This window comes from Myotis davidii, unplaced genomic scaffold (genome assembly GCF_000327345.1).
Source record: "Myotis davidii unplaced genomic scaffold, ASM32734v1 scaffold1815, whole genome shotgun sequence".
Classification (NCBI taxonomy): Eukaryota; Metazoa; Chordata; class Mammalia; order Chiroptera; family Vespertilionidae; genus Myotis; species Myotis davidii.
Genome location: NW_006286478.1, coordinates 585,828 through 601,102, shown reverse-complemented (window position 1 = coordinate 601,102; position 15,275 = coordinate 585,828). Strand labels below are relative to the sequence as shown.

The following is a 15,275-nucleotide window of genomic DNA, read 5'->3' as shown; positions in this document are numbered from 1 at the left end:
AACCTTCTAGCGCTTAGCAATATTCGATAGCACTTCAGCATGACATTGGGGCCATTTAAACAGCAAAATCACCAACAAAAAGCCCCTAAATGCAAAACACATGACACTAAAAAGACCACATTATGTTACATTATAATAGCTGAAATGAGAAGGCAGGGTGTTCTCCTGTTCAACCTCAGCTGAGAACATGCAAGTTGGGCAACTGAAATCTTTTGCGGCTGTACACATGTCCATGAATAACCTCAAAAGTACCATGCATATTGGTTTGGAGTTACAGATAAATTTTAATGAGCAGGTAATTCACAATATGTAATCTGTGAATGATGAAGATTGATCGTATAAGGAAATTGAGGTTCAGGTGAAGTCACACAATCAGGGTCAGGCAGGGATTCAGATCCATCATGGCCAAGGTCCAAAGCCCCGACATTTAACTCTTGTTATTATTCTGCACTCACTCATTCAGTCATTCAGGAAATGTTCACTAACAAACTCATATGTGCAGGACACTGGGGACATAGACTAATGTGACCTGGTTCCAGTTCTTCCCGAGACAAAAGAGAAAGCCATGTGGACAATCAGTGCAGGAAGAGAAATGGCTAGATCACCAGGGGATGTAAGAGGTTCCAACCCTGGGTTTATCTCCTTTCTTGCAGCAGACAGAAACATCAATGGCTCTGCTAGGCCTTGTACTGAGTTCTTGTGGAACTTTGGGCTTGCTCCTTTCCCTCTAAGTCTTAGCCCTCTCTTCCTTTCCCTCGTATTCCACCTATACAGGCCCCCATCCCCCCTTCCCCGCCCGCCTCTACCTTGTCTCTTTTCCCTCAGGAGACAGCTGGGAGACTGAGAAGCCCTCCACACCACACTCAAAGTCCCTACACCTCCTGCCCTTCCAGCTTCCATTCTTGCCATCCTCAGTCTTAGAAACCAACCCAGCCCCCATCCACTTCTAGCCACTATACCTACAAACCCACCTGCCCTTGGCCGACTTCTTACTCAAGTCCCAAACCAAGGCCTCTTTGCCTGCTCTTTCTGGAAGCCAGCCCTTCCTGCCTTTTTCAAGATTCCATCAATGTAGACAGCCTGTTTGATGGGGGGTAAGACGTAGGCTCTGGCACCAGACTGGGCTGAATAAGCTCTGTGATCATGGCAAGAACTTAACCTTTCTGTACCTCTGTTCCCCATATTTAAAAGGGAGATAAGAGCCCTGGCTCGTTTTGCTCAGTGGATAGTGTGTCGGACCTCAGACTGAAGAGTCCCGATTTGATTCAGGTCAAGGCCATGTACCTCTAGGCTCAATGTGTCTCTCTCACAGTGATGTTTCTGTCTCTCCCCCTCCCTTCAACTTTCTCTGGAAATGAATGGAAAAATATCCTCAGGTGAGGATTAAAAATAAAAAGGAGAGAAGAGAATCTATCTCATAGGATTGTTGTGAAGGAAAAATGATTTACCATATATGTATTGCATTTAAAACATGATCCGTAAAAATATTGTGTTGTCAGTTTCCCCTCTCTTGTCTCTTCAGCTGCCTCCTCCCATTACAAAAACACAACAAAATTTAAAATCCACTTTGTCCATGCCATACCCCCTCTGGCTGGGACTTTCCGCACTTGGACCTTTTTACACTAAGGTTGCTTATGTCCCAGATTGGGGAGAAAAATCTCTTCTTAAAGACCTATAACAATTCTGTGATACCTACTAGACATTGAAACCAAGTCTGAGAAATGCCCCTAAGGTCACACAGCTAATAAGCAACAGAACCAGGATTTGAGCACCTGGTCTGAGGGACTGAAAAGCCAGGACTGCCCCAGCATGGCAGCCTCCATGGTGGGCATTGCAGGGCCTTACAGCTGGCAGTGATGCTTTCTTGAGACCATGGTGCCACCTGCTGGCAGAAAGGGAAGGGATGTACACAGAGTGCTAAGGGAAGAAGGGAAAAACGGAAGTTTGGGGGGAAAACGGTGGAGAGGGAGAAGAGTGAGGAGGAGAGATGAAGGGAGGAAGAAGATGGGGAATTTGATCTTTTTGTGAAAGGAAAAGGACTAGGAGCTTTTTATTATTCCAAGGAGGGAGCAGAAGCTGCCAAACCTTGGTCACCGCATTGAAAGTGCATGCGTGTGTGTGTATGTGTGTGTGTGTGTGTGTGTGTGTGTGTGTGTGTACTCGTGAGCATCAGTCGTTGTTTTTGTTTGTGTGTGAATATATAGATGGCAACTTGGGTAGATGTGTATGCCTGTGAGCACAGCATGTAGGGTGTATGAATGTATCTGTGGATACAGGGTAAGAAACATATGTGCACTGTAGTGGCGGGGGGGGGTACTCAGAAGTTCTGGGGCCCTGCCCATCCCCAGATTTCTCTCCCTTCTCAGATCAGGCGGGGTATTGCCCGTGCTTGGTATTGGCAGGTGGAGTCCCACTGCTCTTGTGGCTGTGGGAACGGATCTCCAGGCAGCAGGGGGCAGCAGGGGCAAGAGAAGGCCTAAGGGCTGGGGTGGAGCAGGCAGGCGGGCGGGCAGAGGAAGCCTTTAAAATACCTGCCCCGCCTGCAGGTGAGCAGTGGCGTGTGAGAGCCCGCTCCCTGTCTGCCCACTCAGTGGCAGTGCCCTGGAGCTGTCTGTCCCCGCTGGAGCCTGAGCAGAACCTTCTTTCTGAAATCACTACCAAGAGTCCTGAACAGGTGGGTGATGGCATAGGGCAGAGATTGTCTTATGAAGGGAACTCAATCTGAAAGCAGGTTCGCGGAGCTGGGAGGACCCTGGGGAGGGCCCTGGGGGAGTCTACTCTTGGTTTGGGGAGGGGTCACAACATATCTAGGTGCCAGGGAAGGGCATGGAGTGACCTACAGTGTGGACATTGGGCTTGGGTGCTGGGGGATGAGCCTGGAGTGTTAGGATCTGAGTGTCAGGTGCTGGTTGAGGGTCTGGGCAGTACAGAGAGGTAGGAGTGTCAGGATGGGAATTGGGAAAAAGTCCTGAGGTGTCAGAGTCCAGATGCAGGGGAAATCTAGGTGCCAGGGAAGGGCATGGAGTGACCTACAGTGTGGACATTGGGCTTGGGTGCTGGGGGATGAGCCTGGAGTGTTAGGATCTGAGTGTCAGGTGCTGGTTGAGGGTCTGGGCAGTACAGAGAGGTAGGAGGGTCAGGATGGGAATTGGGAAAAGTCCTGAGGTGTCAGAGTCCAGATGCAGGGGAAACTTGGTAACATATGGGTTCTGGAGTCTGGAGTCTGATTTGTCAGGGTTCAATGTCAGGGCCAGGGCCAGCCTGGGGGTTGCAGGGGGAGGTTCTAACTCATACATGTCTGCCTCCCAGGAGCCACCATGCAGTGCTACAGCTTCATTAAGACCATGATGATCTTATTCAATTTTCTCATCTTTGTAAGTATGGGGGTTGTGAGCTCTTTGGGGCTCCCTACAGGAGTGGGTCGCAACCTGAGCAGAGCTCAAGCTGGGGAATTGGAGGCACTGTGCCCAGAGTCTCCTGCCAGTGTCCCTTTGTGATCCAGAAGTCTCCCCAAATGCTGAGTTCACTCCGCAGCATGGATGACACATGAGTTGGAGTAGAGAAACTTGGGGATCCCCTCCCTTCCAGGAAGCTTTAGTCCAGACTTAGGGCAGGGCAGGTTAATGGGAACAATTCTCCCTTTTCATAGCATTGAGACCCAGAGGGGGGAAGGGGTTTGCCCTAAGTCACCTCCCGTGGGAGGAAATTTGGTGGCCTCTGTATGACGGGGAGCTGAAAGAAGACAAGACCCAGACCCTCACAGCAGAAGGTCTGCCTCAAGCAGCCCTACTCATTAAACACGGGTTTATAGCCTCAGATTCAGTGCTGAATGCTGGGTAACAGGTGAGCAAGCTCTTTCTCTGCCCTGGAGGACCTCAGGTCCAGCAGGCCAGATAGGCAGACAGTTACAGCGTAGTATTTCTGGCATTAACACGGGGGCTAAGGGAGACCATAGGAGGGGGATGAACTCCACCTGGTCAGAAAAGACTTCCTGGAGGAAGTAGCTGAGGCGGGGGATTTGCCCTGTGTGAGGGAACTGTAAAGCATGCAGAAAGGCCCAGAGGCAGTAATATCAGACATTGCTCAGAAAACCAGGAACAGATTATGTGGGGCATGTTTGAGGAAGCTGAGCAATGAGGCATAAACCCCGGAGATGGTGGTGGAGATGGGGAGAAATGTACAAAGTAGACACAGGAGAAAGCCTCAGATGGTGGCTGAGGGATGCAAGAGGAGGCAGGGGAGACAGAGGTCGTGGAGATGATGCCCATGTGTGTGGCGGGAGCAACCTGGGGGCACATCATAGGCAGCTCCGAGTTACAGCTCAGGTGGGAACTGGACATGGATATGTGAAAGTCATGTGCCTGTAGGTGGTCATGGAAGCCACTCAGTGGGTGAGAGCACTCAGGGAGAGGGAACTCCAAGAAGCCCAGCTTATAAGGAATAAGCGAAGAAATGGCCACCGGGAAGCAGATGGAGAAAGAGCAAGGGAGGAAACAGGGAGAGCGAGATAGAGAGGCCAAGGAGGATATCGTATCGAGCATCTCCCAGATTTGGCATAGGATGTCACCGGAGACCTGGGAGCCACGTAGAGTGGGTTAGAGTGAGTAAGTGGAGACATGGAGTGTAGATGAATTTGGAGAAATTGGTCTCGGGTAAGGAAAACGCTCTGACTCCAGTGTGGGCCCGTGTCTCAGGCTCCCTTTGGCTTTGGAGAACCAGCCGTTATTCATGTATGTAGAGAAGACAACAGGATCCCATCCATTTGGACAGTAAAGACTCTGGCCGGAGGGGGTTAAAGGCAAATCCGGTTTGGTTTCTGGCCTCTGTTGCCCAGGCATTGCCAGGCTGGGCAGGGCAGGGCAGGCCTCAGACTCCTTGAAATTTGACCCTGCAGGCTGAAAGTCCAGCTTTTTGTCCTTGGGCAAACATGCCTGGAACGCAGCCATGGTCTGCCACTTCGCTCCTGGTTCTAGCCTCAGCTCCTAAAGCTGGAAAGTGGGGACTAGGCACCAAGGTTGTGTCAGGATGTTTCATCCCCTGAAGCTCTGGATCCTAAAGGCTTTGCTGTAAGAGGTTTGGGAACTGGGCAGTGCCCTCCTCCCCATTCTGGGCCTCAGGACTCCCTCTGAGGTTTGGAGCTGAGCGAGGGAGCCTCCAGGCGCTCTGACTGTACTCGCCCTCAGTCTCTACGAGGAGAGGTCTAGGCTGGATAAAGGGCAGGCCTGGAGTTAAACTTGGAAGGGAGCCAAATGGGCCCCAGGGTAGGTGTCCCTTCTCACCACCTTCCTCTCCAAGGTTGGGAGTAGGTGTAAACCTCAACCCCGCCTTCGTTACCAGGGTTACTGTTGAGCCTGCTCAATGCTACCACCCCCGTGTTTCCACCTATCAGAGGACATAGGTGTTCCAGACACCCATAGCCTGGGGAGGAAATAGGGTGGGGTAGGTGCTCACCTGCTTGTTTTCACTCCTAGCTATGTGGCAGGACCCTGGCATCGGTGAGGGAAAGTCTGGGCACCCCATGTCCCGTCCACCACCCCACCCCCCAGGGATATTTTAGGAACCTCTGATCCCATTTATATCTGCCTAGGTGTGCAGCCCGGTGTGGCTGTGGGTATCCCAGCTCCCATCCTTCTGGTTTTACAGGATGTTTTCCCTCCCTACTGGATGAGTTTTTAGACTTCTTAGCCAATAAAGGGGGAAATTTCTCATCTCCCATTTTCCTGACTCAATTGTGTGGTAGGGAACTGCTTGCCAGCACTGTTTCAAGGTCTGCTTCTCTGTCTCCAGCTATGTGGTGTGGCCCTGTTGGCAGTGGGGATCTGGGTGTCGGTCGATGGGCCATCCTTCCTGAAGATCTTCGGGCCGCTGTCGTCCAGTGCCATGCAGTTTGTCAACGTGGGCTACTTCCTCATCGCAGCTGGCGCCGTGCTCTTTGCTCTGGGTTTCCTGGGCTGCTACGGTGCTCACACTGAGAACAAGTGTGCCCTCATGATGGTGTGTCAAACCCAGTTCCACAGGCCCATCACCAAGGCTTGGGGTCCCCTCACCTTTGACACCAGGCCCTAGGGATCCCCAAACCCTATCTGGACTCCAAGGGCCTCAGCGAAGGGGCCCCTGCCTCCTTTTTATGGGGGGGTGGGTTACGGCAAGGGATTCACGAGGGACTGTCTCTCCCTAAAACTCAGACCCCTGTTTCCTCTTCAGTTCTTCTTCATCCTCCTCATCATCTTCATTGCTGAGGTTGCAGCTGCTGTGGTTGCCTTGGTGTATACCCCAGTGGTGAGGATTGGGGATGGGGCAAGGGAGTAAGATGGGGCAAAGCCCTGGAAGTGGGTTGTGGCCTGTGAAGGGCCACCCTGCCTATCAGGCCCTAAACACTGTCCTGCTCTACCCAGGCTGAGCACTACCTGACATTGCTGGCAGTGCAAACCATCAAGAAGGACTATGGCTCCCAGAAAGACTTCACACAAGTGTGGAACAGCACCATGGAAGGGGTAAGGTGGGCTGGGGAGGCTTTGGAGTGGGGAGAGAGAGGCAGGCCCCAGTGACACCCTCCCCTCCTTGTCTCCAGCTCAAGTGCTGTGGCTTCAACAACTACACGGATTTTGAGGAGTCTCCCTACTTCACAGATAACAAGGTCTTCCCCCCATTCTGTTGCTTTGATGATGTCAATGGCACGGAACCCTGCACCAAGAAGAGGGCCGAGGACAAACCTGTACAGGTGTGGGCTGGCATGGAAGTTTGGGGCTGTTTTAATGGCCTCAGAGTGCTGAAAGGGGGGCGGGGGCAGGAGCTGACTATAGATGCTCTTTTCCCTTCTCCAAGGGTTGCTTCAAGCAGCTTCTGAGTGACATCCGAACCAATGCCATCACTGTGGGTGGTGTGGCAGCCGGAATTGGAGGCTTGGAGGTAAGGGGGTGAGACGGTTGGAGCCGGATATCCCCACTGGAACAGGGGTGCTTGTCCCATCTCTAAGGCCTCTCTAGAGGACACAGACTTCTAACCGTTTCATGTAGGGAGTTTGGGGGGCAGGAGACTAAAGCTCAAGGACCATGATCATGTCTCCTCACCTCTCCCTATTCCTTCCCCACCAGCTGGCTGCCATGATTGTGTCCATGTACCTGTACTGCAATCTGAAATAAGTCTGCCTCTGCCTCCGCCACTGCTCCTGCCACACAGGAACTGGGAAGAGCACCCCGGCACTGCCAAAAGGCCGTGATCAGGGTGGCGACAGGATCTAACAGTGTCATTTGGGCCAGAGTGGGGCCACATAGGGACCACCCCTTCAGGCTGTGCCTGACTTTGCCTTCCATTGGTGCGGGAGGGGCCCACCTGTTCCAGAGCCAGTTCTAGGGTAGCCAGTTCTCCTGCCCATTCCTCCAGTCTGTCTCTCAAACCCTTGCTACCCCTTCAGGACAACAGGAGCTCTTGGTGACCCCAGTACTCCACTGGGGAATAAGGCACCCTATATCCTGAGCACATGCAAAATAAGCAGTAACCGGGCGGATGTGTAGAAGGCATTCCAGAATTCATAAACCAATTAAATTGTTTCCACTGGGACTCTTTTCATGCGTATCATTGGGGAGAGGGACCCATCTTGCCTAAACTGGCCTCAGATTCTTGTGGGGCTAGAGACACAGAAGGCCCCTGGAAAGGTGGCAGAAGAGGAATGGAGTGGAGGTGGGTGGCTATTTTTTCTCTCCATGTGAACTCCAGGCCTGGGAGGGAGCATGACAGGGATGGCCGAGAGGGCACTGAGGGAGGCGGTGGGGGCTGGGTCAGCCTGCCTTCCTATAATGTGGGAGGACTTTGGACTGAAACTACTCATTCCTGAGTAGGGGCACTGGACCAGAAAGCTATGAAAATAACAAGCTTGTGCCCAAGTGGGGGCAGGGGAGATGAAAAATATTGCCAGGGCAATGGGAGGGAGTCACTCCTTAGACTCTGAGAAGCCCTCTGGCAGCCCCATTGGAGGATCTAAGCTGCCTACCCCTCCCACTCAGGCAAAGCCCCACACCGCTCCCTGCTTTGGGGACTTCAGAAAGAACGTGTTCTTGGTCGTGGCCTGCCTGGTGCTCTTCAGATCTGATCTCCATTTTGTCTTAACCACCCCCATCCTCAAGAAACTGGGCCTAGAAACGCATGTGACTAGTTTCAGGCCCACGCTATCTGATATGGCGACAGAGTTACCAGAAGGCCAGAATGTCCCCCACACAGATCTGATTGCTGCTGATCCAGGAGGCAGCTATGGCTGGAGAACATGGTGTCTGCTACCAAGCAAAGCCCAGCCTGGCTAACCAGTCCTCCCCTTGTTTCCCTTTGACCCCTGGACCCCTCTTCCCAGATTTTCCCAAGGGAGCCAGGAACTACCACCTGTTGCTGGGCCCAGAGAGGAAGGGACCTGGCCAGAGCCATACAGTGCCTGAGAGCTAGTTTGAGGCCAAAATTCGGAGCCTGCTGGGGGGTGGGCAATGAGCCCCCTTCCCCACTTTACTATGCCCTGCACACACAACTCCTGAGATGGGTCAAGGCTTTCTCGATGGTGGGTACTACCAGCAACATCAGGAAGTGCTCAGCCTGGGTGGGGCAGGCCAGTGTTTAGGGCCTGACAAGGAAGGTTGGTGATCTGTTTGCCCAGGGTGGGCCTCCGCCTCATAGTGAGCTAATTGCTCCTCAATCTGGCTGTTATGGCACCTCAAACACTATCTCTAGCTACAGCAAACACTGAAATCAGCAGGGTGGCAAGAAACGTCCTAGCCACACACTACCCGTGCCATCGCCGACCTGAGCTCCAGGCACCTGTGGGGGAGGCAGGGGGGCAGAGAGCTGGCGAAAGGGCGGGAGTTCCTGCCTTCCTGGCCAAGGCTCTACAGGTGCTCACCAGGCTCGCCGCACAGGGGCTCTGCAGGCAGGCCAGACTGTTGCTCTAGAAGTGTTCTGTACTCTCCTGATCCTAAGTCCTTCACAGCTCCCTTAAATGTATGTCATACTTCCCCTGCTTGGGGTATCTCATCCATTCCCTATAGACAATCCATTCATTTTCTGGTACCTTTATGACTTAGATCTTCTTAACCTCTCTGGATCACTGACTAGGTGAGAATCTGATGAAAACAATGGCTTTTCTTCAGAAAAAAATGCCCAGCTATGAAATCTGCATACAGTGCACTAATGGCCACAGAAATCCCTGTTCCTATGTCTCCATCTGCAGCCCAGTCCTAGCCTCCTGAATGATGCCCAACCCGGTTCTGTCTCACCCACTTTCTTCCCGCCCGTGCCTCACTATACTCACCTGTGCTCCCATTGCCTTCCCACATCTAAGTATCCCTTTTTGCTTTTTTTTTTTTGCTCCATATCTGGGGACAAGTGCCTGGCCCTGACAAGCTGGCAGGAAACAGGTTGGTGGTTAAACAGTGGGAAAGGGTGTGGGGTGGCTACTCCAAGCTCAGCCCAACAGGTCAGGCTCTAGGGTGGAGCCTAGGGAAAAACCTTGAAGTTTGAGACTTGGGCATCCCCTGGTGGCCAAATGGCCCCAAATGTAAGATAAACCCTATATGGAAGGCAGTAAGGAAAACTCACCACCCATCATGAGCATTCTCTCTCTCATACACGCACACGCACACATACACACACACACACACAATCACGAGACACATCCATAGAGGTTTTCTCCTTTTTTAATCAATGACCACCTTATCCAGCTTTGGAAACCTGGACAAAGATGAGGCCGAGAAGAGGCCTGGTTCAGGGTGAGGGTCTCTGAGTGCGTCTGCATCAGTGGGCGGGCCCCTGCTGGGCCTGTCCAGGAGTTGGGAACAGCAGTTTCCTGAGTAAGAGCCAGCCACACCCTCAGGGCAGCACCCCAGTCCATAAAACTATCAAGTTCCTTCAGGCTTCACCCTGTTTCCAAGGCCCTCAGGACAGTAAATAAATACGTTAAATTCTGAGCCAGGCCTGGGAGGAGGGAGTATACAAAGGGCAGGATCGGCTGCTCAGGGATTCCAGCAACTATCCTGCCCTTTCCCAAAAAGGAAGTAAATAAATAGACCTCCAACTCAGAAATAGGGGCATTGGAACAGGGGAACCCTCCCCTTGAAGTTAGTAATTAAGTCTCATGTTAAAAACAAACCAGCCCCAACCCCTGCCAGTGTCTATAAAATCCTACATGATGGGGTGAAGGGCTAGCCTGCCTGGGGGTACACAGTACCCAGCCCTGCAGGGTCCCGGAGGAGGTCTCATGTCTGTTCTGCAGCTCCTGGGGCTCCCTCCTCCTTTGGGGGCGGCTCCAGGAAAATTGGGGTGATTGATGGTGGCTTCTTCACCCTGGGAAGGTAATAGGAAAGAGGTCATTAGCTATGTCCCATCCAGCCAGTCTCCCATTTCAAGGGCAGGAAAGGGTCACTCACGAGTAGGGGGAGGCTGGCACCCCCACCACCAGAAAGTGGTTCTTCTTCCGGAACAACCTCCACAGGCCCCGGTGGTTGCCACGCACATCCAGGTCCCAGATATGGAGGCACTGTGGGGTGGAGTAGGGAGAGGCATGGGTCAGAGAGCTGCGGGGAGGGCCTCTGAGGACCCAAAACCCAGCCCCCATCCCTCCTCAGCAGCCTCTTCAAACTGCAAGAGATGGATGGCATCTTTTCTTTTCTTTTTACCATCTCTCAAATTAATTTTTTTCTTAAAGTACTTCTAATAAGAGGTAGCAGCTGTTAAAATACAAATCTGGACAAGGAGGTTGAAAAATGCGTCTGGAAGTGTAATGAAAAGGTTCTAAGGTAAAAGGCTCCCTGTATCTTGGGGGAAGGGGCATTTCTAGGGTAGATGTGGCATAGGGGCACCTTGGCAAGCTGAGTCCAGGTGGTGAAGTCATCATCTTTCTCCATTCGGATAAAGGCCACGTAGGTACGGCCCTCTGTGTCTGGCAGGAAAGAGTCTTCACAAGGGTTCTTGCTATGGTCCAACACCTCGGCTTCACTGCAGTGGGGGCAGGGGAGTAAGACAGGCCCTCACTCATGAGTGTATCACACAAGGCCCCTTGCTTAGTTGTTGCCGTCTTGAAATTCTTATTTTGAACAAGGAGCCCGGTTTTTCATTGTGCAGCGGGCCCCACAAATTATGAGGCCTGGACCCGAGTATCTGACCCCTCCTCACTCCCTGCCACGCACCCCTAATGCCCTAGGCCATACCTAAGCAGCCGGTGAACTTCCACTTCATAAGCTTCCTTCTTCAGACTAAAGGAGAGGGAGAAATGGTTCAAGGGAGAGGGTAGCCCCAAGATCCCAGGAGCAGGGCTGAGGTTCACATGGGAACTGGGGGACAGCAGGCTGGGATAAACATACAGGCCCCAGGGTTGGGAGGGACTGTCAAATAATGGTCATCAAGACTCCCAGATATCCTACCCTTTGCCCTGTCCCCAGCCCCTACCTGTCCACGTTCCTGAGCTGGACACCTGGAACTGTGTTGAACTTGTGCTTCTTGAAGTAGGCCTCCTGGAGTGGGTGTGAAGGTGCAAATCAGAGCCTTCCATTGTCTGGCCCACACCTGCCCACTGACCTACTACATAACCACAGGCCCACAAATTAAGTCCTGGACCTGTAAAGGTCCCTCTAATTTCCTTGTCTTCCTGTCCTCTTTGCAATATCCTTGGCGGGCTCTTATTGCCTTTAATTTGGGCTTAAGCATTGCCAGAAAGCTCCTTTCCACACCAGCAGCTCATGCCACTGACCCCTGAGCTAGTCCCTGTCCCCAGTGGTTCTCCCTGGACCAGCTGTTCTAGATCCACGGAAGCCAGGAAGTAGTGGGCAAAGGGGCTGGCTGGCCTGGGAGAGGAAATCCCTGTGACTAAGGCGCTGAGGTAAATGCCTGCCCGCCTTGAGGAAATGAGTGGAGGTCTTGTATTAGCTGGTCTCTCAGGGCCCTTCTGACTTCTAGGAGGTTTCAAGCTGGAAGCTGTCCATTCCTTCAGGCTGGACTGTCTCAAGGCCTCCCTTGCTATAACAGGAGTGGCCCTTTGGACACAGCCATATAGGGGGTGGAGACCTGGGGACCTCCCTGTTCAGGCCGCAGAACTTCCAAGGACAGGAGAGGGCAGAACTTGCAGGGCTGGATATGTGCTTGGCAGTAGAAATACTTTCCCCGCACCCAGCCTCATGCTAAGAATAGTAATAATAAAAATGATACGAGCTAACCCTTATATAATGCTTATAGTTCAAAGCATTTTGCATATAGCAACTTATTTACTAGTAAACCTCATAACCTAACAACCCTACTAGGTAAACAGTATTTTAATTCTCATTTTACAAATAAAAAAACTGAGGTAAAAGAGGATCAGTAGGCCCAGCAGTTTGGCTCAGTGGTTGAGCATCTACCCATGAACCAGGAGGTCATGGTTCAATTCTCAGTCAGGGCACATCCTGGGGTTGGAACAGGGGAACCCTCTGTTGCTGGCTTGATCCCTAGCAGGGGGCATGTGAGCCAAACCGGTCAGGGCCATTTTTTTTTTTTTAAAGAGGATCGGTAGCCCTGGCTAGGTGACTCAGTTGGCTAGAGCACTGTCCCGTACACCAAAATGTTTTGGGTTTGATTCCCGGTCAGGGCACATACCTAGGTTGTGGGTTTGATCCCCAGTCAGGGCATGTAGGGAGGCAACCGATTGATGTTTCCCTCTTATATCAATGTTTCCCCCTCTTTCTATAAAAATCAATAAAAAACATATCCTCAGGTGAAGATTAAAAAAAAAAGAGGATCAGTAATTTCCCCTCGGTTACGTGGCTAGTGAGAGGCAGACCTGGGGTTGCTCCAGAGTCCATGCTCTTTGTGCTATCTGCCATACTGTGCCCTCCTCTCCCCCGCGTCCCCCACCCCAGCAACATCCCTCCCACTCACATGGAAGTAGCCATTCATGTTGAGGCCCACGATGCCAAAGTGGTAGGAGCGGGAAACGTCCGGAATGATGCACTCTCGGCCTCGGCGCTGTTCAGGCATCCGCATCCACATGTCCCAGTCCCAGAGCTGGGGCACGGAAGATTATGAAGGTCAAGAGATTTGGAGCTGGTAGAGGACCCCAGCTCACTTACCCTGCCCCGTCAGAACACCTTTTCTGGTGTGGGCCACTTGGGCTCGAGCTCCTCCTTATACAAAGACTTCCTCAGCACCCAGCCCAGCCCAGGCATGGTCTCCACGCGGTACAGCAATGCTGGGTCCTCGGCCGTGTGTTCATACCCCTGGGGATAGGCGACCACGGTGGAAGGTATTAGCTTGGGGACCCTACAAAATTCCCAGCCGACCCCTGGCCTCTCAGCCTACCTGGTCATTCCAGGCCGAGATACAGTACAGGCTGTCATCCTCCTCCAGCAGGTGGATGGACTGGCTCAGGAAGCTGAGAGAGGCAGGGTCCAGGGGTCCAGGGAAGGCCAAGGACAAACCCAGTCATACAGTGATGCACAAAGGGCTGGAGATGGAACTTAAAAGCCACGCCCCCTTGCTCTTCCCCTTAAATCTCCATCTCATTTTCCATTTATCCTTTCAGCTCTCTACTCCAGCCCAACAGCTGCCACTCAGCATTTGCTCAGACTTTTCCCCCACCTCTGAGCTTGCTTCCTCCAGAAAGCGCCCCAAGACGCCTCACTGCCTTCTTCCTTGGAGACCCAGGCAAGCAAAGAGGCCCCATGCAGCTTATAGAGGTTGCAATGGAAGGGCATTCCCCTCACCTGAAAAAATCCACAGCAATGTCCAGGTCTTCTTCCAAAACCACAGCAAACTTGGCTTCCTGCATTGGGAGGGGGACCATGAGATCCCAAGGGGAGCGTTCCCATCTCATGTCTCCTCCACCCTCATCCCACTTCTCAGGCAGCACTCTCCCCATTTTCCAGACAAGGAGGACGAAGAGTTTGCTACATAAGGCCAGACTTTATGCTCATGTTTCCCCTCCCTAGGCCAAAGAGTTTTGTTCTTACTACTCACCGGAAACAGGTTGAAAGTGGCAGTGAGGCTGGCCTTGTAGTGCTGGGTGGGGAACAGAAACAGGCACATGAGCTTTAGGGTGGATGGTGCTGGCCGGTGTCTGCCCCTTCCATCCCTGCCAAGGCCGTACCTGAGACACACGGGCATTCTTGATGCTGATGGGAGTGTGCTGGATGCCCCTCAAACCAAACAGCGCCACAACGTCCATTGGCTCCTGGGGGACATGGCCACTGGTCTTCCAACGAGTCACCCCCGCCCCCTGCCCACCTCTGCAGGCCCTGGCATGCCCAAGCCCCCACATTTCACAGCCCTTGCCTGGGCTATCTCCCTCGCCAGTCCTCAGGGATCACTGCTACTCAGCACTTGAAACACTGTGCTCTGCCCCACCCAGAGCCCCCAAATCCCACTCACCTCATAATAGCCATCAATGAAGACGGTTATCATCTGGGGAGACACTCCCTGGGCTGAGAGCAGAGAGCGCAGCATCCTGGGGAGCCCAAGGATAAGTTAGGCCTCTTTGTCCCCCCGACGCAGGGCTCCTCTGTGTTTACAGCTGGGCCCACATTCCCCATGTTCACCCACATATGTAAATGGACCTAGAATCTGTTGTCTTCCTGCCCACCTCAAGAGTTCCTCCTACAGATAGATGAGCCTGGGGACCCACCCACTGAGCACCCTCCTGTTGGTGCTGGATGCAGCCCACTGCCAGGCTCACCTGTACAGGTAATTGGGCCGGTTCCCTGCAATGACAGCCACAGGAACATTGAGGACCTTGTTGTCTGGGAGCTGAATGAGAAACAGCTTTTAACTCTTGCCTTATTCCCTCTTCACCCTGGGATCCCTCCCAAGGGAAGAGTTCTTGAGGGGTGAGGGAGACTTCAGGGAAAAGGCAGAGAGCCTTCCCTGCCCTGGGCCCTCCACACACTCAGCCCAACTCTGATCACATGGCCTGCCCTCCCTCCCCAGGATGCCCCACCTTTCAGAGCTCAGTGTAAATCCTCAGCCCCTGGTTCCCTCCCAGGCTGAGGTAGAGAAAGCCCAACCTGGATCTGTCCGAGGGCCCCTTGCCAAGCTGGGAAGGAGTCCAAGCCTCACTGCCTAAGGCCCCACTCACTGGGTCAGGGCTGAACTCGATGGGTGTGGGGTCCTTGCAGCTGCACACACTCCCATAGCCCTTTCAGCTCTGTGTCTGCCCAGTGGCACTCTGCCTCTGAGGGAGAGATGGGGTCAATAGGATGGGGGCATGAGGCCAGTGCGGTCTGAAGAGTTCCAGGCACCCCGTCAAGAGAATAAAACCCCATGAAGAAGCCCAATGC

General features: G+C 52.9%; 2 protein-coding genes across 3 annotated transcripts in view; one reads left to right on the top strand and one right to left on the bottom strand.

The window, feature by feature from the left end:
- Positions 1–2,531: 2,531 nt before the first annotated feature.
- Positions 2,532–7,560, top strand: TSPAN1 (tetraspanin 1). 2 transcript variants are annotated; one of them, XM_006757982.2, is made up of 8 exons: positions 2,533–2,674; positions 3,310–3,374; positions 5,788–5,994; positions 6,205–6,279; positions 6,396–6,494; positions 6,572–6,721; positions 6,826–6,909; positions 7,095–7,560. In XM_006757982.2, the coding sequence occupies exons 2-8, from the start codon at positions 3,318–3,320 to the stop codon at positions 7,140–7,142; spliced, it is 720 nt and encodes a 239-aa protein (XP_006758045.1). In that variant the 5' UTR covers positions 2,533–2,674; positions 3,310–3,317; the 3' UTR covers positions 7,143–7,560. The 2 variants fall into 2 exon arrangements, with proteins under 2 accessions (XP_015415676.1, XP_006758045.1); XM_015560190.1 differs by lacking the exon at positions 6,826–6,909 and having other exon boundaries at positions 2,532–2,674.
- Positions 7,561–9,656: 2,096 nt separating this feature from the next.
- The window catches only part of POMGNT1 (protein O-linked mannose N-acetylglucosaminyltransferase 1 (beta 1,2-)), a 9,587-nt gene continuing 3,968 nt past the window's right edge, over positions 9,657–15,275 (bottom strand). The window contains 15 exon segments of the mRNA XM_015560189.1: positions 9,657–10,320; positions 10,404–10,513; positions 10,836–10,971; positions 11,184–11,228; positions 11,422–11,486; positions 12,883–13,008; positions 13,092–13,220; positions 13,303–13,375; positions 13,707–13,765; positions 13,960–14,001; positions 14,090–14,173; positions 14,371–14,446; positions 14,675–14,745; positions 15,074–15,137; positions 15,139–15,218. Coding sequence (XP_015415675.1) covers positions 10,233–10,320; positions 10,404–10,513; positions 10,836–10,971; positions 11,184–11,228; positions 11,422–11,486; positions 12,883–13,008; positions 13,092–13,220; positions 13,303–13,375; positions 13,707–13,765; positions 13,960–14,001; positions 14,090–14,173; positions 14,371–14,446; positions 14,675–14,745; positions 15,074–15,137; positions 15,139–15,218 — 1,248 coding nt within the window. The 3' untranslated portion in view covers positions 9,657–10,232.